This window comes from Ostrea edulis, chromosome 7 (assembly GCF_947568905.1).
Source record: "Ostrea edulis chromosome 7, xbOstEdul1.1, whole genome shotgun sequence".
Taxonomy (NCBI): Eukaryota; Metazoa; Mollusca; class Bivalvia; order Ostreida; family Ostreidae; genus Ostrea; species Ostrea edulis.
The window spans coordinates 39,383,149-39,408,720 of NC_079170.1; the positions used below are offsets into that span (position 1 = coordinate 39,383,149).

Below are 25,572 nucleotides of genomic sequence, written 5' to 3' on the forward strand. Positions count from 1 at the left end.
TTTTAAAACTGGAATTTTTGTTTCGAGGCAGATTTTGGTGTATTCATCCACAACTATGCATAACATATCGGTTACCGTATATGTTTTTTTTTTAGTATATTGCCATCCTCTCTCTGACCGCTATTATAAAATAAACACAACCGTGTTGTCGATTGATTGATCATATTCGGCGTCAAAATAGGCTTGCATGTAGCACAGCTTTTCATGGTGAAAGAGGATTTATCTAGTTGTTCTGGTACAGCCCTGTTGCTTTGAGACTTCGTATTTCAGAAATCAGATCTCGTACTTGGTTAATATTTTTTCTCCCCTCAGTAGTATTATCAAATGCCAATGGACCACGTAATTCTGATATCATATCGTTTAATTTCTGTGGAGCGGTGTTCAAGTAACTATCTAAGGTTTTACCGTCAGTATTCAGATGGTCCCTTTTCGTAAATAATACAATGCCCCGTCTTTTCAAATCATCTCCGAAATGTTCAGATATTCTATCTAATGTTTTCAAATCTTCAGGCCGAATACTGCCAATCGCTATAACAAGAATGATGATAGGCGGCGAATCATCGTTAATTAATTTTGACATTGACCTGAACTGTTGCTCTTTTGTATCTGTGTCAAAAAGTCCAGGCGTGTCTATAACATAAAAATTTTGTTCTTCTAGTCTGACATGCTCTTTTACACATCGTTTTGTAACAGAACTAGCTGACAACGTTGTATGGAACTTCTCCCGGCCTAAAATTGTGTTCCCACTCGAACTCTTGCCACTCCCAGTCCTTCCCACCAGTAAAATATTGATGTCCTCTAAAAGTTGTGTATTCTCCGGAGCATCATCTAAACAAGAAATACTCTTAGATTTCAAGCGTCGGTATCATGTAGCTTAATGTTTATTCATTAAAGCATAAGAGTTTTAACAATATCCGAATCAATTTAATCATTACCTTCACGTCTTAAACATGTAGGATTACATTGACTGGAATGTTGAAGGACTGGACAGGTACCAAATGCATGAATATGAAAACGAGAAATACAAAACAATGAACTTCTTCACTATATGTACAGTACTTAGAAATGAAAAGTTTGCCAAAAATAGAAAGAGGCCCATGGGCCACATCGCTCACCTGAGTCACCTTGGCTCATATTTAAAGATTTTTCCTATACGCATGTAAAACTTTGATCCCTATTGTGATCCCAACCTATTCCCGGGGGCCATGATTTTTTCTAAATTGAATCTGGACTAGGTCAGGAAGCTTTCATGTGAATGTAAACTTTTCTGGCCAAGTGATTTTTCATCAGAAGATTTTTAATGATTTCCCCAATATATTTGTATGTAAAAATTGATCCCTATTGTCACCCCATGGGGGGGGGGGGGGGGGCATGATTTTCGCAAACGTTAATCTGCACTATGTCAGGAAGATTTCATGTAAATTTCCACATTCATGGCCTGGTAGTTTTTGAGAAGAATATTTTTAAAGATTCTCCCTATATATCTGTATGAAAAACTTTGATCCCCCCTTGTGGCCCCATTATACCTCCGGGAGCCAATATGGATTTAACAAACATAAATCTGATATACGTTAGAAAGCTTTCATGTAAATCTCAGCTTTTTCTGGCCCAGTGGTTCTTGAGAAGATTTTTAAGGATTTCCCCATTATATTTGTATGTAAAACTTTGATCCCCTATTGTAGCCCCATCATACCCCCGGGGTTCATGATTTGAAGAAACATGAATCTGCATTATGTCAGGAAGCTTTCATGTAAATCTCAGGTTTTCTAGCTCAGTGGTTCTTGAGAGGAAGATTTTTAAAGATGTTTCACATATATTTGCATGTAAAACTTTGATCCCCTATTGTGGCACCATCCAATCCCCAGGGGCCATGATTTTAACAAACTTGAATCTACACTATGTCAGTAAGCTTTCATGTAAATCTCAGCTTTTCCGGCCCAGTGGTTCTTGAGAAGAATATTTTTTATAGATTTTTCCTATATACTTGTATAATTGTAAAGTTTTGATCCCCTATTGTGGCCCCATCATACCCCCAGGGGTTCCGACCAGCTCACAAAACGACTCAACGGGTAAGATGTCCCTGATATAGTCAAGGCGATTTTAATTTTAACTGCAACATTCCTACCCAGTAATTGCCATAGAGAAGTTTGAAATTACTATACTTCAAAACCTTCGCCTCCAGTTTAATACATGTTACCTCCTTCCTTGCACGTAACATATATATTCAAAAGATGATAAAACAGAGGTGATTGTTGTTCATACACTAAGAAATGTTTCATCGGAATCAGTTTTAATGCTTCAATAAATCATTTACATGTGATGTAACTATTCATTCTCCTAAAACTGAGGGAAAAACAACAGAAATGCTTTTGGAATAGTTTAATTTTTGAAGTCTTTTGATCCACACAGTTTGCAAATTATTAAGCTCTTTCACGATCCAGAACCTTCTTTAACCTACATATGTAATTGTGATTCCATACTACACTATACAGATTCCACAATTGGAGAATAGAACGCCACAAGTCTGAGAATATTTGCATATCATTTTGTAATAGAGTGATCTGAAATATTCCTCTCCTATGTGGCCCGACAAGGTAGGTCCACTGTTGTTTCCATTGTTGAGGAGTAATCGTGGAATCGTAAAATTTTGCACTGATAAGTATATTAGTCACTTCACTTCATGGACACCCAGTGTTTGGTTCCATACTCTCTTTTTTAAAGAGCAAATGAAAACAAACAAGAAAACCTAATGACATAAGCGTCGAATTCGGCCTCAACTTCTTCGAAATCAAAGCATTTTGACAACAAAGATTTATTTTTCCTGCATGTTATACCTCCATAGGCAGATTAAGGTAAGGTTTGCAACAACAGGGATATAGCTCTTGATATACCTCAATGCACTTCGCGCTTTATGACGTCACAATGAAAAAATGCGTCACGTTATAGATGTATCGAGGGAAAATGACATAGTATTTACTTGTTATCTACTACCACTGTCAAGTGTTAAGCGGCGTATGTGTAAATCTTAATGACAAAATAATATTAATGTTTCTCAAATGATCATTTATAAATTATTTTCTTTGATATTATAAAAGTCTACATTTTTTATATATACATATGTAGTATGCACTACGGTTAATTTCCATTAAAATTATGTTGTGCCATGTAATCTCTGCAAATCATGCTAGGGGAAGTAGGATTTATTTTTATGCTGTTATAATCAATCATTGTTTGTGAATAGTATCCTCAAAGACAAGGTTCGACATTAAGGTATTCCATGTATAATGAAAGGATAATGAACAATTTTGAAGGATTTCGATCAACATAAATGTTTTTTGTTAAATAATGATGAAAGTGAAGGAGATGAAATTCACATGACTGGTAAATGATTAGAAGCTGACTTTTTTTGCACTTAAGACTTTTTGGAAGAGTTGTCTGCCCTTTGTAAAAATTAGAAAAATCTAATTTTCTAAAAATGTGTGTGGTCAATGATTAATTTTATTTCATATTTTCATTAAGAGAAAGTGTATGTAACTTTCTACCAAGAGATTTGTATGAAAATATAATTTCTTTTTAAAATATTGTAATAAAACATGCTTTTCCCATATACTTCAATGTCAAATTCTAGGTGAAATAAATCAAGCAGTAAACAAAATTTTGAAAATTCCTATGGTGGATTATTTTTATTTGATGAACCCTTCAAAATAATACCATGATTACGAAAATTCCACCATCCATTTATTAGATATGAAATATGGTCATTATACATTGAATACCTTAACGATGCTTAGAATTTTTATTCCCAAGCAATTTAAAAATAAACCTGACAATGCTCTCTAATTACATGCACTTTTAATTTCAATGCTATGGCATCCACTTTTTATTTCAATGCTACGACATCTACTTGAGCTGATAGAGCTATTTATCGCATGAACTTAAAAATATAGAAAACGCGACTGATATGATCATGTAAGAATAAAAAAGGTCTTCTGTAGTATATCTTAACATAGTCTTAATTTTGACCAAGGAACATCTGCATAATGTCGACATTTAAACAGATTTATTAGTGTAATTTTCACTAACTTTACGTACCTCCCCCCCCCCCCCCTTGATCCACCACTGACCGGGCTTTATATTGTCGCAAAGGTTACAGTTGTATGTTCAACTATGTAAACAAACATCAATCACTTGAACAAGAAAAGGGAATTTATTTCAAAGATGTAGTATATAGGACAGGTTCGAGCTAATGAAACACGGAATTTATGACGAAGCGGCATCGTGAAAAACCCGCCGGATATTGAAAATATTGTATTGTATTCAGAAACAACCTCAACATCTTAATTCCTAATAAATGTGATACTACAATACTTGACAATTAAATATAAATACCATTCATCATTTTTGGGCTGGAATTGTATCTTATTCACGAAAATGCTCAAAGCACTCTTCAAAAGTTGTACAATTATAAAACAAAGTGACAAATTGCACAAATGAAATAATTCTTTGTTAATCTGTTACCATGGAAACAAAGCCCGATGGGTAATAATTTTATGTGTTTCCTTAAATGTTTATGGTCCAAATATTATGTTTAAAGTGAAATTTCTCTGACGAAGACCATGAAAAGCAACTCAATATGCATTTTTTGTTGCCATGGCAACCGATTTAAATTCTATTCAAGATACAAAAAGTGCTATTTTTTGTGTTTTAAAATAACATTTTTTTCTACCATTTAGTATAATGTTATAGATAATGCCCTTTTAAAAATCCCACCAGTTTTTTTTTTACCCCATAAGTTTGCCTCGTGTAGTTTTTATACCACTAGTATTACTTTTGTACAAAGATCCCGAGAATGTAGCACATTACAAAAATAAGCCCATCTGGTCAAAAAACGACACGGGCAATTATTTTTAAAAAGTCAATTTTTAAAAAGATAAATTCCTACTGAACATACTGATATGCAACATTACTTTGTTCGCTACATGTCAAAATGTCGCAAACCTTACCTTATTCCATTGTATTAAGTAACTTTTGTCTCTAGATAAATGATAATAAATCATATGTAACAAACATATGTTAATATGCAATCTTTTTTAAAATTGTACTTTGTATTTGTCCTCTGTAAGTAATGAATATGGAATAATTATCGAAAACAAAATGATATCAACTATATCATATAGGGTATATATCACATGCTTGCAAAAAATTCGAAAAACAGTATACAAATAACAAATAAAGACCCCAACGGAGTCGTCAACTTCTCATATTTATGTAACAATATTCCATTATCACCTGCATATGGTGTGTATATATTTCAACTGCTTTGATATGCAAGAGCTTGTTTTACATGTGGCCAGTTTTTAAATCGAGTCAAGCTACTGACAAACAAGTTGAAGGTGCAGGGGTTCCTATAGCCTCATTTAAAGTCAGGATCTCACAAATGTTATGGTCGTTATAATAAAAAGCTATACAAAATAGAGTTGGGCAAACACGGACCCCTGAATATACCAGAGGTGGGATCAGGTACCTAGGAGGAGTAAGCATCCCCTGTCAACAGGTCACATTCACCGTGAGCCCTTTATCTTAATCAGGTAAACGGAGTTATCTGTAGTCAAAAACACTTCGGACAGCATTTGACCCAACGATAGAATGTATTGACAAACTAGATCGTTATAACGACCATAAAATTTGAGAAATGCTGACTTTAATCGAGACTGTTGGCAAATAATGGCAATTTTGTCTTTCTGTCTTTCTTTTACGTCATATCCTACGTCGAGTGAAATAACAAGTAAAAAGATTCAGGATAAATTGGGAATCAAAATCGTTTTGTATTTTCTAGAAGAATATGCTATAAATATACATTTCTTTCTAGTCCCGTGGGAGACCTGAGTTAGAATAGATCATCAGTACCCTGTTCTTGTCGTAAGAGGCAACTAAATGGGGCGGTCCTTCGGATGAGACCGCAAAATCCGAGGTCCCATATCACAGCAGGTGTGGCACAATAAAGATCCCCCTGCTCAAAGGCCATAAACGCCGATCATAGGCAATGGTGACCTCTTCATATGAGTGAAAAATTCTCGGGAGGGATGTTAAACAGTATTTAATTAATCAATAGATATTTCTAAATGTTCTACAAGTAAGTCCTACATAAAATTTCAATTATGATTTGTCTTTACAAACCTCTACAAAATCACTGTTTTTAAAAATCAAATTCTTAATTTTAAGATACACAGATATGATGTGCACGACTTTGGTGATTTTTAGAACTCGATGTTTAAAAATGACACCAGAAAGAGATATTATGAAAAAGATTCATCATATATATTGCATTCGTTCTTTTCACTGTACGACAGGGAATGCTTACTTCCCCATGGCACCTGACCCCCAACTCTGGTGTGTCCAGGGGTCCGTTTTTGCCCAACTATCTATTTTATATTGCTTATAGGACTTAAGTGATTGATCACTTCGTTATCTTCACCTTTCATCATATAATGGCATTTATTATGGAGATTGCATGATTATATACAACCGCATTAATGTAAAAAAAAAAACCGCCCCAATACTTACAATGCAAGGTGAAGATAACGAACAGTGATCAATCTCATAACTCCTACAAGCAATACAAAATAGATAGTTGGGCAAACACGGACCCCTGGACACACCAGAGGTGGGATCAGGTGCCTAGGAGGAGTAAGCATCCCCTGTTGACCGGTCACACCCGCCGTGAGCCCCATATCCTGATCAGGTAAACGGAGTTATCCGCAGTCAAAATCAGTGTGCCAAGAACGGCTTAACAATTGGTATGAAACACGTCAGACAGCATTTGACCCAATGCGAGGTTGTATTGACGAAGTAGATTGTTATAACGACCATAGAATTTGCGAAATGCTGACTTCAATCGAGATTGTTGAAATCCCTGTACCATCAACTTCATTGTCAGTAGCTTACCTCGATTTAAAAACTGACTATACCCAGAACAAGCTCTTGCATATCGAATCAGTTGAGATATATAAACACCATATGCAGGTGATAATGGAATATTGCTACATAAATGTGGGAAGTTGACGATGGAGAAGCTGAAATCATCCCGTTTGTCATACAGTTGAGTTGTTAGTTTGCTGTTAATGTCTACTTTCAATAAAATATCTAAGTATGAAGCAGAAGTGGACGACTCTGTGGTGTCCTTTATTTCGAGCTCACAGGGATATATCAAATCGACATATGAATGAAAGCTATCATTGTTAATAGACAAAACGTCATCGATATATCTAAAAGTCGAATTGAAGGTCAAAGCGAGAGATTTTTTCTTCTCACGTAGAAGTTTTTGAATAAATTTTGCTTCATATGAATATAAAAACAGGTCAGCTAACAAAGGAGCACAATTCGTGCCCATGGGAATTAGAATACTTACAATATACACAATATAATCATATTGCATTTCAATTAGCTAAGTGTTGAATTTCAAGTGCAGAATATCATCAATATCATCTGGTTCTTTAGACCCCTGCCAGTACGTACTACTAGTTTAATGCAGGATATTTATTTCGCTTATAATTGTATGTTTTGATGTGAATCGCTTTAGATATTTTAAATTGATGAGGGCGTTATACAAATTTCAGCATTATATTGTATTGTAATGTATTAATAATTAAGTACTTTTGCCCCTTACTTTGCAATTCGTAATACATGTAGATAACAGCAACACACATTGCACATTTATTAAGAAACAGTTACACGTAAGACTAAAGGGGGAATCGGTATCCAATTCTCGATTCATGGCGTTTTTTGAATATGTTGTAAACCTAACAGAAATGATAGTCTTGCTGGATGTCTTCTTAAAGTTCTGCTTCAGCTACGAGACGGCATTATTCGTAAAAGTGTGAACACAATTTTAACTGCGACATTGTGGCATCATATGCGTACAGGATATTGATGGTGTAATTGTATATGGTGTCGCAATACAAAACCATAAAAAACGATTACCTTCATATCAGTAAGATCTTTATAAACTTACATGAACAAAATCCGTCTTCCGTCCTACGTGCCCGGTATTTCCTATATTTGTAGAGGAGGAAACATAAAGTGGCAATGATTCCAATCCCAACAATAGAACTACATAAAATGACTGCTAGTTGATCACCTCCGTCTGAAGTTTGATCTGGTACATCTATGGGAAATCTTAAACAGACAAATAATATATTAACAAACGATTCGGGGCAACAACGTTTATTTTAGCCAGAATGCTTCCATACCAATAACAGTTCAGTAATAAGTCATGTCCTGCTATTTAAATGTCATCATACAGCAATGTTGAATCTTTACATGAAAAAGCAAATATAATAAACAGTGATCAGTCTCATAAAGGTTATTGACGTCTCTCAACTGATTCAATACTCAAAACTATGTTCTGCGTATGTTACGTTTTTAAAACGAAACAGGCTACTGAAAAAATTAGTTGTGTTACAGAGGTTTGAACAGTTTCGTTTAAAGTAAGCATTTTCCACATTCTATGGTCGTTATAGAGATCTAATTTACAAATACAACATCTCCATTGGTCAAATGCTGTCTGATGTGTTTAATACCTATTGCAATGCCGTTCTTGACCACTCATTACTCCGTTTACCTTATGAAGATATAGGGAACACGATGTATGTGACCCGTCAAAAGAGTTGCTAACTTCTCTTATGCAAGTAAACCCACCTCTGGTGTGTCCAGGGATCCGTGTTTGTCTACTCATAACTTTATATTCTCTATAAGAATTATGAGGTTGATCACTGTTATCTTAAATTTTTCAAAGCTATATTTAAGGATGGAAGCATAATATATATATATATATATACATTTGAGCTTCCATTATGTTTACTCTGAATTCAAACTGTATGTACATTCTTGCTTATTATGTCGACGCAGTACTAAAATAACTATTGTTAATATATAAAACATCGTAGATGTATATAAATCTCGAATCGAAGCCCAGAACAAGTGTTTACTTCTTCTGAGGTTCTGCATCATAGATATTCGTGTACATGTAAAACTTACTACATGTACTTGTCATTATTTTTAGTACATGTATTATTGTTATTATTATTACTTTCACTATTGTACAGCAAGTAACCTAAACCACAGGGAGATGTATGCATGTATGAAAGGTATGTTTGTGTAAGTGTTTGATGTATTGTATGAAACCAAAAAAATAAATAAATTATAAAAAAAACAAAAAAAACTTACACGGTACCAATTTTGATGCACCAGATGCGCATTTCGCTCAACCGAAATGTTTGAAATCCGAAATAACAATGAAGTTTTAGAGCTATTATAGGGAAAAACATATAAGTAATACAATCTATATTCTAAAACATATAAAAAGATACCCATGATAAGTTTGTAACTCAACGTAGGCTACTGACAAACAAGTTGATGTTACATGGGTTTCAACTTTCTCATTTAAAGTCAGCATTTCGCAAATTCTATGGTCGTTGTAATGATCTAATTTGCCCATATAACCTCTCATTGGGTCAAATACTGTCCGACGTGTTTGATACCGATTGTTAGGCCGTTCTTGTATATGTTCCAGGATAAAATTTGATTTGATTATGAGTATGAACTTTTTGTGATCACTGGATGAAAAGTGAAGATAACAAACAGCGATCAATCTCATAGGTCCTATAAATAATACAAAGTAGATAGTTGGGCAAACAAGGACCCTGGACACACCAGAGGTGGGATCAGATGCCTAGGAAGAGTAAGCGTCTCCTGTTGACCGGTTACCTATATCTTGATCAGGTAAACGGGTTTATGGATATGATCAATACACTTTTAAAGATACTGAAATAGTGCTTTGCTGGTAAAATATAAGTACATGTATCTTATCTGGCCAATTGTGAACCAAGCTCTTGTTAAATAGAGTGCATAGCAAAGCAAAATAAAAATGATAAAATAAAAAAGAAAATAGACAGATGAGAGTAAATGAAGAAGGGAAACCTTACCTTGTTTCTTTTATACAACTTCTATCTAAAAGAAATAGTATGGAATATCATATGCGCATTGAAAGTCAAATTATCTTTTTGCTTGTAATTCGTTGTCTTTTTGAAAAGGTGAAAACATGTAACGAGGAGTGAGGATAAGAAATGCACATGTAAAGAAGGAATGATGTTATACAATGGAGTTGTACGTTTCACATTATACATTGGGAGAATTATGCATTTACTTCGAGTAAATATTTCATATTATAATGAAAGAACCCCTTGCATTTTAATATAAAGTATCTCAAACCATTATATTTGTTGAATTAAATTAAAACATTTGCTGAAACTTCGTTCCTTGATAAAAATTATGAAAGAAGCATTCCAAATTTTCAACTTACATTCGATGACTGTGTTAGAATGGTACTGCTTTTTCGGACAGCTTGATCCTAGTTTTGTACTGCAATTAAAGACGCCATTGATGCGCTCTCCTTTTAAGCTATACTCGGGGCAAGTATCTAAAATAGAATATTTTATCACATGTACCTGGAACCAGAATTGTCAATATATAGATTTTATTTCAAGAATGGTAAGGTAGAAGGTATTGGTTGAGGTGTGAAATATCAAGATCTATTCAGGGCTTGCGTCTTCCGTTTTTACATCAGTGTCAGATACTTCTAGATTGAGATAACATGTTGAGAAAGCAAGATATGTTCGATTGACATCTAACAATAACAACTTTCATTCATATGTCGATTTGATATATCCCTGTGAACTCGAAATAAAGGACACCACAGAGTCGTCCATTCTGCTTCATACCTAGATATTTTATTGAAATAGACATTAACGGCAAACTGACAACTCAAGTGTATGACAAACGGGATGATTTCATCTTCTCCATCGTCAACTTCCCATATTTACGTAGCAATATTCCATTATCACCTGCATATGGTGTTTATATATTTCAACTGATTCGATATGCAAGAGCTTGTTCTGGGTATAGTCAGTGTTTAAATCGAGGTAAGCTACTGACAAACAAGTTGATGGTACAGGGGTTTCAACAATCTCGATTGAAGTCAGCATTTCGCAAATTATATGGTCGTTATAACGATCTAGTTCGTCAATACTAGCTGTCATTGGGTCAAATGATGTCTGACGTGTTTCATACCGATTGTTAAGTCGTTCTTGGCACACTTATTTTGACTGCGGATAACTCCGTTTACCTGAACAGGATATAGGGCTCACGGCGGGTGTGATCGGTCGACAGGGGATACTAACTCCTCCAAGGCACCTGATCCCACCTCTGGTGTGTCCAGGGGTCCGTGTTTGCCCAATTATCTATTTTGTATTGCTTGTAGGAGTTATGAGATTGATCACTGTTCGTTATCTTCACATTTCATCTATACATTAAAGAGTCTTATGCATTTCTTGCACTATTTGTTAGGGAAAGCTACGCAATTTACACATCTGCATCACTGTGTGTAATACATTATTAAGATATTGGACTTATTTTGCTGAGTATTGGCAGCTTTGAGTGTGAAAAACCCGCCGTAAGCCCTATATCTTCATAAGGTAAACGGAGTTATATGTAGTCAAAATCAGTGTGCCAAGAACCGTCTAACAGTGGGTATGAAAACATCAGAGAGCATTTGACCCAATGACAGGTTGTATTGGCAAACTAGATCGTTATAACGACCATAGAATTTGCGAAACGCTGACTTCAATCGAGACTATTGAAACTCCTGTACCATTAACGTGTTTTTCAGTAGCTTGCCTCGATTTAAAAACTGACCATACGCAGAGCAAGATCTTGCTTGACGAATCAGTTGAAATATATACAACCCCTATGCAGGTGATAATCGAATACTGCTACATAAAATATGGGAAGTTGACGACGGAGAAGCTGTAATCATCCCGTTCGTCATAAAGTTTGTCATAAAGTTGACTTTTTAGTTTGCCATTAATATCATCTTTATTTATTAATTTTTGAAAACTTTTAATAAACTTAATTTTGTAAGTTTTATTTTTATTTCTTGAAATTGGTAATGTCTGTTAATAAAATTATTACATTACAATTATATCACATAAAAATAACTTCAGCTGAAGATCGTTGTTATTTAGTAAGCTTAACCAACATATGATGCATAGAATATGTTACTTTATCATGGAAATAGACCATGGGAAAATTGATGATGAAAATGATAGGTTATATTGGCAAACTAGATTGTTATAACGACCATAGAATTTGAAAAATTTTGTTTGCCAATATTATTTATTGGTATAAAATTATTTTGTTAATAGTTTACTACATATTTCATAGAAGTAGCATTGGTCATTCAGTGTACATTCATTACCACGTTTAATTATAATCAATAGATCAACCATACCATATTTTCGTAAAACAGTTAAATGATAAAATCATAAAGGTAACGCTTGTTAATGTGAATTTAACGACTGTGACTAATGACACCTAGCGAAATAAGATAGAAAAAGATCAATGTCTGGCATATGTTTTTATTTCGTTAATATATATAAAAAGTTATAAAGCACTTCGTGTCGATGCTTAATCTTAGTTAATGACATGGGAAACCAGATTTCAGATTGTTACATTTTTGTGATGACCCGTCTCTTCTTTGGGACAAACGAAAAGAAATACATATTGTGGCAAATTTTAACAGAGAATGATCCCCCCTCCAAAAAAACCCCACTACATATAAATACACTTAACAATAAAATTAAACGAAATCTACTAACGTATTTACACCGCAGACTACATGTGTTTGGTCTTTAGGCTTGCGAATCAATGTTACATGTAAGAGCGGAGCAAATTATGACATATCCTATTCATCCAAAGAGCTGATTCACAATGTACGAAGTAGTAATGCAAACCCAGAAGCGTACTACTAAACTACTTGCACGGAACGGTGAACGGTTTGCATGGACCGCTTCGCACGAAACGCTGACCACTTCTTAGGCGTGGCTTGCACGCTTTGTGAACGGTCTATATGGTAGCCATGGCAAGCCCGTTTTGATTTTTTGGGGCATTATTTCATTCATCCTTGGGTTAGTTAAAACAAGGAATAGTTTCAAAATAAAGACAGAATTCTAGATATTAAAAAAGAAATGATAATGGTCCATCTTAAAACGATTGCTCATGTACGACTCCATCATAGAACAAAAACAAGAACAAGCAAAATGATAACTTTCTGGAAGTGGAATTGGAGTGACCATGACTAATGATGGAGAACACCAGAATTAGCACCACCGCACTGACATGGCACCCAAAGGGAAGGAGGAAAGTAGGCCGGCCAAAAACAATGTGTAGAAGAACTACTGAATAGGAAAGGTTAAAGCTGGGGTGAAATAGCTGGGCGTCAGCAATGGCAGTAGCCGGAGACAGAGGCAGGTGGAGGCAGTGTATTAGGGTCTTATGTGCCAGCGGGCACGAAGAGGATAGGTGAGGTGAAGAGAGGTCATGTACGACGCGGTAAATTTCATTTTTCTTAAAACAAATAAAATGATTTTAAAACAACTTCTCGCCAGGAAAGATTGAAACATTTTCGGGTGGGGATAGGGTTGTGAACGATCTGCACGAAGCGGTAAGTATGACCTGCACGCTTTGACTTTTGGCATTTGGTTTTTGCTGGTGGTAGTTTAAACAAGAAATTGTTTCAATATGATGATAATATCAAAGATATTAAAAAGGTTAAAAAATGATAATGATCCATTCTAAACTGATTGAACATGTACCACTCGGTAGATTCGATCCATTGTTAATAGCTCAATGACTTTTGAACCCGATGGAATTAAAGCAAATGAATATCTTTCGACGTCCAAAATAAAAGAAAAAGATACATAAATTATATTGTCATGGAATATTGATTATTCAAACTTATTTCATTCATTGCTCTATTAAATTCATTAAAACGTCGCGTCTTTTTCGCTATTTTTGTACATTCAATCCCGGTGTTAATAAAATGAGTGTGCAATTCATATATTCTAGGCCTCTTCTCAAAGACAGACGTTGAGTAAACCTATACATTTTAGATACATATAAAGCAACGGGAAAATGATTTTAAAAATTCTGGTCAAGGAAGACTGAGACATATTCTCCGTCGCAGCGGGAGGGAGAGGGGGTTGTTGCATCTACACATCGTATTAGCCAGTCGATAAGAACCCGTCACCTTGGACAAGAAAGGAAAATATGAAACAAATATAAACAATAAAACAAGAGGCCCATGGGCCACATCGCTCACCTGAGTCACCTTGGTCCATATCAGAAGATTTTTCATATCTATTTGCATGTAAAACCGTAGTCCCTATTATGGCCCCAAACCTACCCCTGGAGGCCATGGTTTTTGCAAACTTGAATCTACACTATGTCAGAAAGCTTTCATGTAAATGTGAACTTCTTTGGCCCAATGGTTCTTGAGAAGAAGATTTTTTAAAGATTTTCCCTATATATTTGTATGTAAAACTTTGATCCCCCATTGTGACCCCATCCTACCCCAGGGGGCCATGATTTTAACAAACCTGAATCTGCACTATATCAGAAAGCTTTCATATAAATCTCAGCCTTTCTGGCTTAGTGGTTCTGGGAAGATTTTTAAAGATTTTTCCTATATATTTGTATGTAAAATTTTGACCCCTTATTGTGGTCCCATCCGACTCCCGGGGGCCATGATCTTAACAATTTATAATCTGCACTATATCAGGAAGCTTTCATATAAATCTCAGCTTTTCTGGCTCAGTGGTTCTTGAGAAGATTTTAAAAGATTTTCCCTATAAATTTGTATGTAAAACTTTGATGCCCCCCTTGAGGCACCATCCAATCCCCGGGGTCCATGATTTTAACAAACTTGAATCTGCAAAAAAAAAAACCCAGAAAAAAACAAAAAACCGAAAAAAACTCAAACAAAACCCCCCAAAACTTTGACCCCCTATTGTGGCCCCATCCGATCCCCGGGGGCCATGATTTTAACAATTTAGAATCTGTACTATATAAGGAAGCTTTCATATAAATCTCAGCTTTTCTGGCTCAGTAGTTCTTGAGAAGAAGATTTTTAAAGATTTTTCCTATATATTTGTATGTAAAACTTTGATCCCCTATTGTGGCTCCATCCGACCCCCGGGGGCATGATTTTAACAATTCAGAATCTGCATTATATAAGGAAGCTTTCATATAAATCTCAGCTTTTCTGGCTTAGTGGTTCTTGAGAAAAATATTTTAAAAGATTTTCCCTATATATTTGTATGTAAAACTTTGATCCCCTATTGTGGCCCCTTCCGACCCCCGGGGGCCATGATTTTAACAATTTAGAATCTGCATTATATAAGGAAGCTTTCATATAAATCTCAGCTTTTCTGGCTCAGTGGTTCTTGAGAAGATTTTTAAAGATTTTCCCTATATATTTGTATGTAAAACTTTGATCCCCTATTGTGGCCCCATCCGACCCCCGGGGGCCATGATTTTAACAATTTAGAATCTGCACTACCTAATAAAGCTTATCTATAAATTTCATCTTTTCTGGCCCAGTGGTTCTTGAGAAGAATATTTTTTAATGACCCTACCCTATTTTTACCTTTTCTTGATTATCTCCCCTTGGAAGGTGGCGTGGCCCTTTATTTTAACAATTTAGAATTCCCTTAACCTAAGGATGTTTTGTGCCAACTTTGGTTGAAATTGGCCCAGTGGTTGTTGAGAAGAAGTTGAAAATGTGAAAAGTTTACAGACGGACAAACGGAGAGACGGACGGACAGACGGACGGACGCCGGAATACGGGTGATCAGAAAAGCTCACTTGAGCTTTCAGCTCAGGTGAGCTAAAAATGATTAAAATAGTTTGAGAAATAAATCAAATATATAAATGTATAGATAAAACAAATAAGGACTAAGTACAGTAATGATCAAGATATATGCGAGCGGATCTAACATTAAGTTTTATTTAGATTGTTGCATTTGCTTCAATGTTAAACCTATAGAAAATGCATTCATTTTGGAGAGACAAAAATATAAACACTTCTTTTGTAATATATGCATTACCCCCGCCGATTTTCATACCCTCTCTATGGAGGTTAATTTCAAATACTCGGATTAACTGACCTCTACTTTGGTTAAAAAAAAACAACCTAGAATTTGCGTGAAATATAGAATATAGTAAAATATAGTTCAAGATTTTCATAAAAAATATTTTTATTTTAAAAGAGAAACTTTATCATACAAGTGTAACAAGACAATAGTATTGTTCCTATATACAAAATGAATAAAATTAAACACAACCGTGGGCAGAGATATACATGTCTCAGCACTTGCTAGAAACTACCAAGGGTGATAAATGGTATAGGATTTTGCTCTGTGAATCTGTATTTATGAATATTAAGAGTAATTTTTCATCATAGTTTAGAAGTCTACAGATGATATACTCATTCCACATTAGTTTTCAAGATCAAATCATTTTTTCATTTATTACCTTTAAAAAACAAATTAAAGCCGCAATCTGGAAACCAGACTATAAAGAGAGGAGAGCTACATAAATCAACACTTGTAATGATTTCTAACAATGTTTTAGAATAATTTGGAAGTTCTGGAGGTCAAACAATAGTCGCAATTTTGGGAATACTCATTATGCCTAAATTAGGAATTCAAGGACGGAACCTTGCAACAAGGGAAACGAAGGGTATTTCCATCAATCAAACAGAGAATATCTCGTCATAACGACCATAGAATTTGCAAAATGCTGACTTCAATCCAGGCTGTTAAAACCCCTGTACCATCAACTTGTTTGTCAGTAGCTTACCTCGATTTAAAAACTGAATATACGCAGAACAAGCTCTTGCATATCGAATCAGTTGAGATATATAAACACATATGCAGGTGATAATGGAATATTGCTACATAAATATGGGAGTTGACGATGGAGAAACTGAAATTATCCCGTTTGTCATACAGTTGAGTTGTCCGTTTGCCGTTAATGTCTACTTTCAATAAAATATCAAAGTATGAAGCATGAGTGGACAACTATGTGGTGTCCTTTATTTCGAGCTCACAGGGATATATCAAATCGACATATGAATGAAAGCTATTATTGTTAATAGACAAAACGTCATCGATATATCTAAATGTCGAATTGAAGGGCACATCGATAGATGTTTTCCTCTCGCGTAGAGGTTTTTTGAGTGTGGCGGAAAACATCAATATATATATATATATATATATATATATATATATATATATATATATATCCAATAATAAAAGTCAAGAAACACAAAACTCGAATAACATTTCACTGTTAGCGCTTTCGGCTTTAATGCCTCTTCAGACAGTTATAAAATGAAATAATATTGCTAAGTAACGTCAACATATCACGACGTAAGTAATTGTCCTTTGTGACGTCATAATAAATTACACTGGTAGCGGTATAATACACACAATATTAGACAAAACTTGGAAATCAATTACAGATTTCAGTTCAATGTAGTTTCAATTTTACACAGTTATTTTCTATTAAGTTTGGGATTAAACAATTTTATAAAGTATTCCTTCTTTGTAACTCTGGAAATTTCGCAGTCATTATACATTTTATAAAATGGAAATATGTTGAAATCTCCATGACCACAATTGGCAAAATGTTCGGAAAATGGCGAATTTCTGATACTTGGATCGCGAATTTGCTGCTTGTGGACCAAAGCACGGAACACACCTATATCTATCTTAAGAAACTCCCGACACGAAGAAAACGATGTAAACAACGATATTCCTTTTGTAATTACGCATAACCCTCGCAACCACAATATTTTTGGAACAGCTAGAAGATTTTTTACTATATTAGAACAATCCCAAAATCTCAAAAACCTGATAAAAGAATCTCAAATAAAAAACAGCAGAAGACAGGCTCCTAATCTGAAGAGACTTCTAACGCGTGCCCGATTTACTACGGAAAATTCCAAATCCGTGCAAAAATGGGGTGATTCACGTTGTGGTACATGCAATCATCTAGAGGAAGGCAGAGAAAAAATTCTTAAATGCGGCAAAAAATTAACACCAAATTTTAACATGACATGCAAATCCGAAAATGTAATATATTGTATGACCTGCCCTACATGTAATGAAAACTATATCGGACAAACCAACAAACTGAACGCTCGTGTACGCGTCCACAAGCAGCAAATTCGCGATCCAAGTATCAGAAATTCGCCATGTTCCGAACATTTTGCCAATTGTGGTCATGGAGATTTCAACATATTTCCATTTTGTAAAATGTATAATGACTGCGAAATTTCCAGAGTTACAAAGGAGGAATACTTTATAAAATTGTTTAATCCCAAACTTAATAGAAAATAACTGTAAAATTGAAACTACATTGAACTGAAATCTGTAATTGATTTCCAAGTTTTGTCTAATATTGTGTGTATTATACCGTTACCAGTGTAATCTATTATGACGTCACAAAGGACAATTACTTACGTCGTGATATGTTGACGTTACTTAGCAATATTATTTCATTTTATAACTGTCTGAAGAGGCATTAAAGCCGAAAGCGCTAACAGTGAAATGTTATTCGAGTTTTGTGTTTCTTGACTTTTATTATTGGATATATATATATATATATATATATATATATATATATATATATAATCAGCATTTCGCAAATTCTATGGTTGTTATAACGATCTAGTTCGTCAATACAACCTCGCATTGTGTCAAATGCTGTCTGACGTATTTCATACCGATTGTTAAGCCGTTCTTGGCACACTGATTATGACTGCGGATAACTCCGTTTACCCGATCAAGATATAGGGCTCACGGCGGATGTGACCGGAGTTATGAGATTGATCACTGTTCGTTATCTTCACCTTGCGCATATATATATATATATATATATATATATATATATATATATATAAACTTGCACCGTCTTCAGTTAAGATTTACAAGATACAAATGAAAATTAAAATGAAATGTAGATGTTGAGGTTATTTCTCATTATTAGGCGAAGGGAGTGCGTTTAATTAGGAAGAATGTAATCCGTCATTTGCAAGGTTAATCTACACTTAAAGCAAGAAAACCGAGATAAAAATCATGCTAGGAATTTTTAACGTTCATTTCTACTGTAATTTTAATGCATTATTTAGGATTTAAAGTGTTCTGATATTCTGTTCATTGTAAAAGTTACCTTTCGGTATGATTGTGTCTGGTGCACACACTTCCATACTTTCGTTTCTGTGTGGATTTAGTAGACAATGATATTCTAGAGGTCTTCCATAGTTGCATGTTGTATTTGTGATAGTGTGGCAACTCTTTAATACTTTACGTTCGTTCCATTCTGCTTTATTACCAGGACATTCCTTTACGAATTCGACTGTGCGCCTTGATTCCGAGCATCTATCAGACATGTTCTGAAATAAATAAAAGCTTTATCTACTACTCTGAAGTTTCATCACTTTCCTTAAATTAAAGAGCTTTTAATATTAATTTGCAACATTTCGAAAACTGCAAGAGGTGAAAGCTTTATCACAAAATAAAAGTGCAATGAAAATTATCATAAGTTTAAACAAGTCTTTAAATTTACATTCGTATGTCGATTCGATATATCCTGAGACGTGTTTCATACCGATTGTTAAGCCGTTCTTGGCACACTGATTTTGACTGCGGATAACTCCGTTTACCTGATCAGGATATGGGGCTCACGGCGGGTGTGACCGGTCAACAGGGGATGCTTACTCCTCCTAGGCACCTGATCCCACCTCTGGTGTGTCCAGGGGTCCGTGTTTGCCCAACTATCTATTTTGTATTGCTTGTAGGAGTTATGAGATTGATCACTGTTCGTTATCTTCATCTTGCATAAGAGACACCACAGTGTCCTTCACATCTGCTTCGAACTTAAATATGTTATTGAAAATGGATATTAACGGCATACGGCTGGTCTGACTAGTCAACAGGGAATGCTAACACCTCCTAAACACCTGATACCACTTCCGGTGCATTTAATATCCAGGGGTTCATGTTTGTCTAACCCTTTATTTTGTATTCCTTATAGGAGTTATGAGATGGATCACTTTTCGTTATCCTCATCTTTTCATAGAAGAATGAGGGCCTCCGTGGCCGAGTGGTTATAGCATCGCGCTCAAAATCACACGGCCTCTCATCTCTTTGGACACATTTTTTTCTTTTCAATTCTGTTTACAATCAGCCCATCGCTTTTAATTACTTTGAACTTCATAACCGATTGCTTTCATGTAAAACCCATTTATCAGTTTCCGTGATTGTATGTTTTTTGCACATCTACCCTAGACATGATCAGTACGGGACTTTCTGATGTTGATTCAATTTCCTGGGCTGCTTATTCTTTGTTTTTGTTTGGAGTTGGTCCATTTTGTTAACTTATTCAAACTTGTTGTTTACATTATCTTTCTCTCAAACTTTTCATTTCTTACTTCGTTTACATAGCTTATTTTCATTTACTTATTTATTTTTTTGTACTTATTATTATCTTTTATAAATTATGCATGGTTAAAATAGAATCTCTCTGGGTACGAGTTAGCTTTACTATTTGTCAACGTAATTGGGTTAACTCGTTCCACTTGAGATTAATTAAGTTTATTGTTTTTCATTTTGGATCAGCTCTTTGGACGAATAAGGCATGTCCTAATTCGCTCCACTTTTAACATTGATTGGCAAGCCTAAAGACCAAAACATATAGTCTGCGTTGTAAATACGTTTGTAGTTTAGTGTAGTTGTAGTGCTAGATGTATTTATATGTAGTTTTTGTTATCATGCTCTGTTGATATTGGCCACATTATATAATTCTTTTCGTTTGTCCTGAAGAAGGGACGGGTCGTCCCGAAAATTTGACAATCTGGTTGTGAATAAAGTGAAATTTTCTGTGCTTTATATCAAAATATTTCTTCACTTAGGGCAGTTATGTTCATGTAAGATTTCATTGCTATTTCTGTGCTTTATATATAAAATACTTCGAATACATTGTATATCATGTATGATCCTCTTAAAATGTACATTAAATAACTATTCCATTTCCATTCTCAATGACCGTGTAGCGTGTGATAGCGTGGCGAGAATTCCATCGTCATCGAAAGCAAGTTTATTGACTTGCCTAGATGGTCGAGTGGTGTATATTGAAAGTGAGATAAAGCATTAGCTTTATCACACGTCCGTTTGATAAAGCACTTCCGGTCCGAACAATTTTTGACACTGTTCTCGCTTGGATGACATATTTTCTGTGTTTATGCATATCGATGCATGAAATAAAGCGTTAAATGTGCTACTCTGTATTCATTCATAATTTGTTTTATAGCATGAATGTTGTTGCCCCCACTGACATAGAATGTAAGTTACCGGCCATAAAAATGCCAATTTGGTCCATAACTACTAACAAATTACAATCAGAAAACAAAACTATGTGCACACTATTATCATTGACAAGGAATCGACCGCCTACTGGACAAGCATAATCGAAAGTACCTCGGCATGCTGCGGTACAAAGTATTCACGAACACAGTGTCTTTTTCTGGAGGATATTGAATGTAACAAATCTCAACAGCTTTACTTACTAGGCTAGGCCAAATTAAAGTGCTTCAGGATTTCCTCTCGCCCTCAGATCTATGTAAATAAAATCCAAATGCACAAACACTTCTATTTTTCATTGTAAACTGTTGAACATTCTAATAACGCTGCATTACTATCATTAATCTAGTAGTTTACAGGTTTACAGATGTTTATTTAAAAAAGACGATGACATCAAACTGGGGGCCTCCGTGGCCGAGTGGTTAGAGCATTGCGCTCAAAATCACACGGCCTCTTATCTCTATCGGCGCGGGTTCCAATCCCGCTCGCGCCGGTAAGTGAGAAAGTTTCCCAGTTTACTTTCGGAAGGTCGGTGGTCTCTTTCCAGGTACATTGTATCTGGGTTCTCTCTTCCACCAATAAAAACTGAGCGCCACCATATAACTGAAAAATTGTTGAGTGTGGCAGAAAACATCGAAACAAACGATATCAAACAGATCAAACCATTATTACTTATCAACTATACTCCCTTCTAAAACAATTTTCACCCATTGTTTCTTTTATAAAAATGCCCTTTTGTACTGTATATCAATGGATTATAAGCGCACTATTTTTTCCCGCGTAAGGAAGACAGATTAAGTATGACGTCTGAGCCATGGATTCAGCACAAATTCAATCAGCTGTTTCTACCATACTGGGGATTATCTCAAAATTAAGTGAAAAGAGGACTCATGAGATAAATAGAACATCTATAATTGCGTATTTTGATATGTGGTTTATCCAACTCGTTGATATTGTGTATTTATTCGCTCGGCAAGCCTCGCAAGCCTCGCGAATAAATACACCATATCAACTCGTTGAATAAACCACATATCAAAACACGCAATATCTCTCTCTCTCTAACTCTCTCTCTCTCTCTCTCTCTCTCTCTCTCTCTCTCTCTCTCTCTCTCTCTCTCTCTCTTTATATATATATATATATATATATAGAGAGAGAGAGAGAGAGAGAGAGAGAGAGAGGAGAGAGAGAGAGAGAGAGAGAGAGATCCATCGACATATGAGGAAAGGGGAATGTTTATTCCTTCTAGCTTCTATGTACTTTCGTTATTTCTATAGGTGCATGTTTGTCCTGCTCTAGTTTCCACGTTCTTTACAGGGGTTATGAAATTAATCATTCTTAGTTATCTACACCTACACCTTTTTCATTACGTAGTATAAAGTGATAGTTACAAATAGTATCAAACAGTGTAATTAGTATAACAAATCAATCATTGTGTATTAGTGATCTCTACCTCGATCAAATAACATTTATTCAGTGTAATTTAGATTGTATGATCCACGAAAACCTCCACATCAGGCTAATGCTAGCAATACATTACGTATTTCTGTTACCGTAGAATACTTACCTTCACCCTAGTGGTGTAGAGTCATAAAACGATCTTTTCCTGAAAGATCTTTCAGTCTAGTATGGACCTTTTTCTAAAGATTATTTATTTGAAATGATCACTGTTCTTCGCCTTTCATCGCATAGGTGATCCACCGGTCAAGATGATTGTTTAACAGATGAAATGCTCGACTTTCTGAAGTTGACAATGAAATTTTGGCAAATCATCCAAGGATCTATTGCTGAAAAACAAATCGATATATTTCTAAAAACTCCTGAGAAAATACCTGTACGTCTAAAACAACATTCACTTTGTATCATCGATAAAGGGTTACCACAAGTACTGCCGAATACGTTTCCGTTATATAGATTTAACATTTATTGATTATTGAGTTTTGCTTCGTGGGATTTATTGACTAAATGTCTTTGAATAGTTGTCAAGGCAGGTACATGTAATTCAAGCTGTTCGTTTTGTGCACCAAACACAGATATTGATTGAACAGGTAAGAAGTCAGACAACCATTCAAAGGAAGATCATTTTTATTAATCCTGAATTGTAGCAGCAAAGTAGATATAAAGATGAATTTCAGATCTAAAATGTAATCAAAAATTGAAGGTTAAAACTATCAATATAATATTCTCTAAAAACATTTCATCTAATAGTTAAACATACATGTATCGCACATTTAACAAGCAAATGAAAAATTCTTTTAAAGCACAGCAGACGACAAATCCGTGACACAATGTTAAAGGACGTATACCCTAGCAGGATAGTTGGTATTTTGAATAGATTAGAACGGGTGATTATTTGCATGAGACTATATGTTGATACAAGTTAAAATTTCGTGGATGGAAAAAAACTATTACATTGGAAATATTTCAGTCATAAATAGTAAGTCAACACATGTAATTTATATAGATTTACTCGAAAGGCTATTAGAAATGTTTGCACATTCATCGTTCAAATATCAAGAAGAAAATATGATCTGTTATTATGGGAGAAACATTCATTTCAATACTACATAAAGTGTAAATTAAAACATGTACAAAATATAGAATTGGTGAAAATTTAAAGATTATCTTTCGGTAAAATGTACAAGCTATCATGAAAGGTGAAGTTAACGAACAGTGAACAATCTCAGAAATCCCACAAGCAATACAGAATAGATAGTTAGGCAAACACGGACCCCTGGACACCCCAGAGGTGGGATCAGACACCTAGGAGGAGTAAGCATCCCCTGTCGACAGGTCACACCCACCGTGAGTCCTATATTCTGATCAGGAAAACGTGAGTCAAAATCAGTGGGCCAAGAACGGCCTAACGATCGGTATGAAACATATCAGACAGCATTTGACCCAATGATAGGTTGTATTGACGAACTAGATCGTTATAACGACCATAGGATTTGCGAAATACTTACTTTAAAGGAGACAGTTAAAACCCCTGTACCATCAACTTGTTTATCAGGGACTTGCCTCGATTAAAATACTGACCATACGCAGAACAAACTCTTGCGTATAGAATCAGATGAGAGATATAAACACCATATGCAGATGATAATGAAATATTGCTACATGAATAAGATAAGTTGAGGATGGAGAAGCTGAAATCATTCCGTTTGTCTTACAGCTGAGTTGTCAATTGGCCGTTAATATCTACTCCCAATAAAATATCTGAGTATGAAGCAGAAATGGACGACTTTGTGGTGTCTATTTTTTAATGAAATGTAGTCCTTCTTCCCAAAGAGCCTTTTTGTATTTTTGGTATGGTAATTTTGAAGAAGATATTCAATTATTTATTGCATTAGTACTTCCACTTCCATCTTGAAAAAATAACCTTTATTCATGGTTGCTTAAGCCAGTATGATCAAATAAAATCTTTCCTCCATATTGACAATTTTTACATTATGGATTTAGGTTATCGTGAAATATTTACATTTACTTGGTTGCGTAGATCTTGCCTTAAAAATATATTTCAGTCTAGTATGAGTTTTTTTTCCAAAGATCAATATCTCACCTTTCAGATCAAATTAGATACGGAATAAGTGACCCGTAAGTCAAGATGAGTATCAGATAACAAATGATACTTTCTAAAGTCGTAAACGTGTTTTGGCAATACCATCCAATAATGTGTTGCTGAAAAGCGAATAAAAAAATCTAATAACTCCTGGAAGAATATATGTGAATCATCAAGTATCGTTGGTAAAAGAATACCACAGGTACTGCCGAAAAGTGTGTATTATTGAATACTTGCCAAGTCAGATATCTGTAAATCGATCTGCTGGTTATGTGTGTGCACTCAGATGGCAGATTATTTGAATAGGTACCGCGTCACACAAGCACTTGATGGGTAATGAGTATGAATCATGAATATGAGTAACGCAGTAATTATATAGGTGGAATCTATATTTTAAGAAAATCAGAGGTTGATATAAATAATATCAAATTCCCTAAACACGTGATCAAGTATATTACACATTCTAAGAAGCAAATAAAAATATACAATAAAAATAGCAGACTATATCAATACGAATTGGCAACTAAAATTATCAAGGGATATGCTTACCTTAGTAGATTATTTTAAGGTAAAATTAGGAAGCTTGATCATTTGTGACGACCCACTGTACAAGGAGATGACTGTCATATCGAAGACATATCTATCAACAAAGTCGAGAAGTATGTCATGGTACAGAATAAGTCAATGGATATT

General features: G+C 34.9%; 2 protein-coding genes across 4 annotated transcripts in view; one reads left to right on the forward strand and one right to left on the reverse strand.

Annotated features, from left to right (window-relative positions):
* Positions 1-25,019, reverse strand: LOC125654517 (GTPase IMAP family member 6-like). Of its 3 annotated transcripts, XM_056144375.1 has the most exons (9): positions 24,880-25,019; positions 22,885-23,104; positions 21,527-21,575; positions 19,132-19,354; positions 10,361-10,477; positions 9,984-10,008; positions 8,012-8,175; positions 936-983; positions 1-828 (listed from the first exon to the last, which is right to left on the reverse strand). In XM_056144375.1, exons 4-9 carry the CDS (start codon positions 19,349-19,351, stop codon positions 224-226), a joined length of 1,179 nt encoding a protein of 392 aa, XP_056000350.1. In that variant the 5' UTR covers positions 19,352-19,354; positions 21,527-21,575; positions 22,885-23,104; positions 24,880-25,019; the 3' UTR covers positions 1-223. The 3 variants fall into 3 exon arrangements, with proteins under 3 accessions (XP_056000350.1, XP_056000349.1, XP_048740442.2); XM_056144374.1 differs by lacking the exon at positions 21,527-21,575; XM_048884485.2 differs by lacking the exons at positions 21,527-21,575; positions 24,880-25,019 and having other exon boundaries at positions 22,885-23,118.
* Positions 23,592-25,572, forward strand: part of LOC125654559 (GTPase IMAP family member 4-like) — a 44,899-nt gene continuing 42,918 nt past the window's right edge. The window contains exon 1 of the mRNA XM_056144377.1: positions 23,592-23,754. The gene's annotated coding sequence lies outside the window, so the exon portion shown is untranslated. The remainder of the gene's footprint in view (positions 23,755-25,572) is intronic.

Bases quoted from the DNA above. Each gene is read 5' to 3' on its own strand.
- LOC125654517 (XM_056144374.1), bottom strand. From the start codon at position 19,351: ATGTCTGATAGATGCTCGGAATCAAGGCGCACAGTCGAATTCGTAAAG. The intron at 10,478-19,131 runs GTAACTTTTACA...ATTCTATTTTAG, and splicing joins AGACACAATCATACCGAAAG to ATACTTGCCCCGAGTATAGC. The intron at 8,176-9,983 runs GTAAGGTTTCCC...TGTCTGTTTAAG, and splicing joins AGTTGTATAAAAGAAACAAG to ATTTCCCATAGATGTACCAG.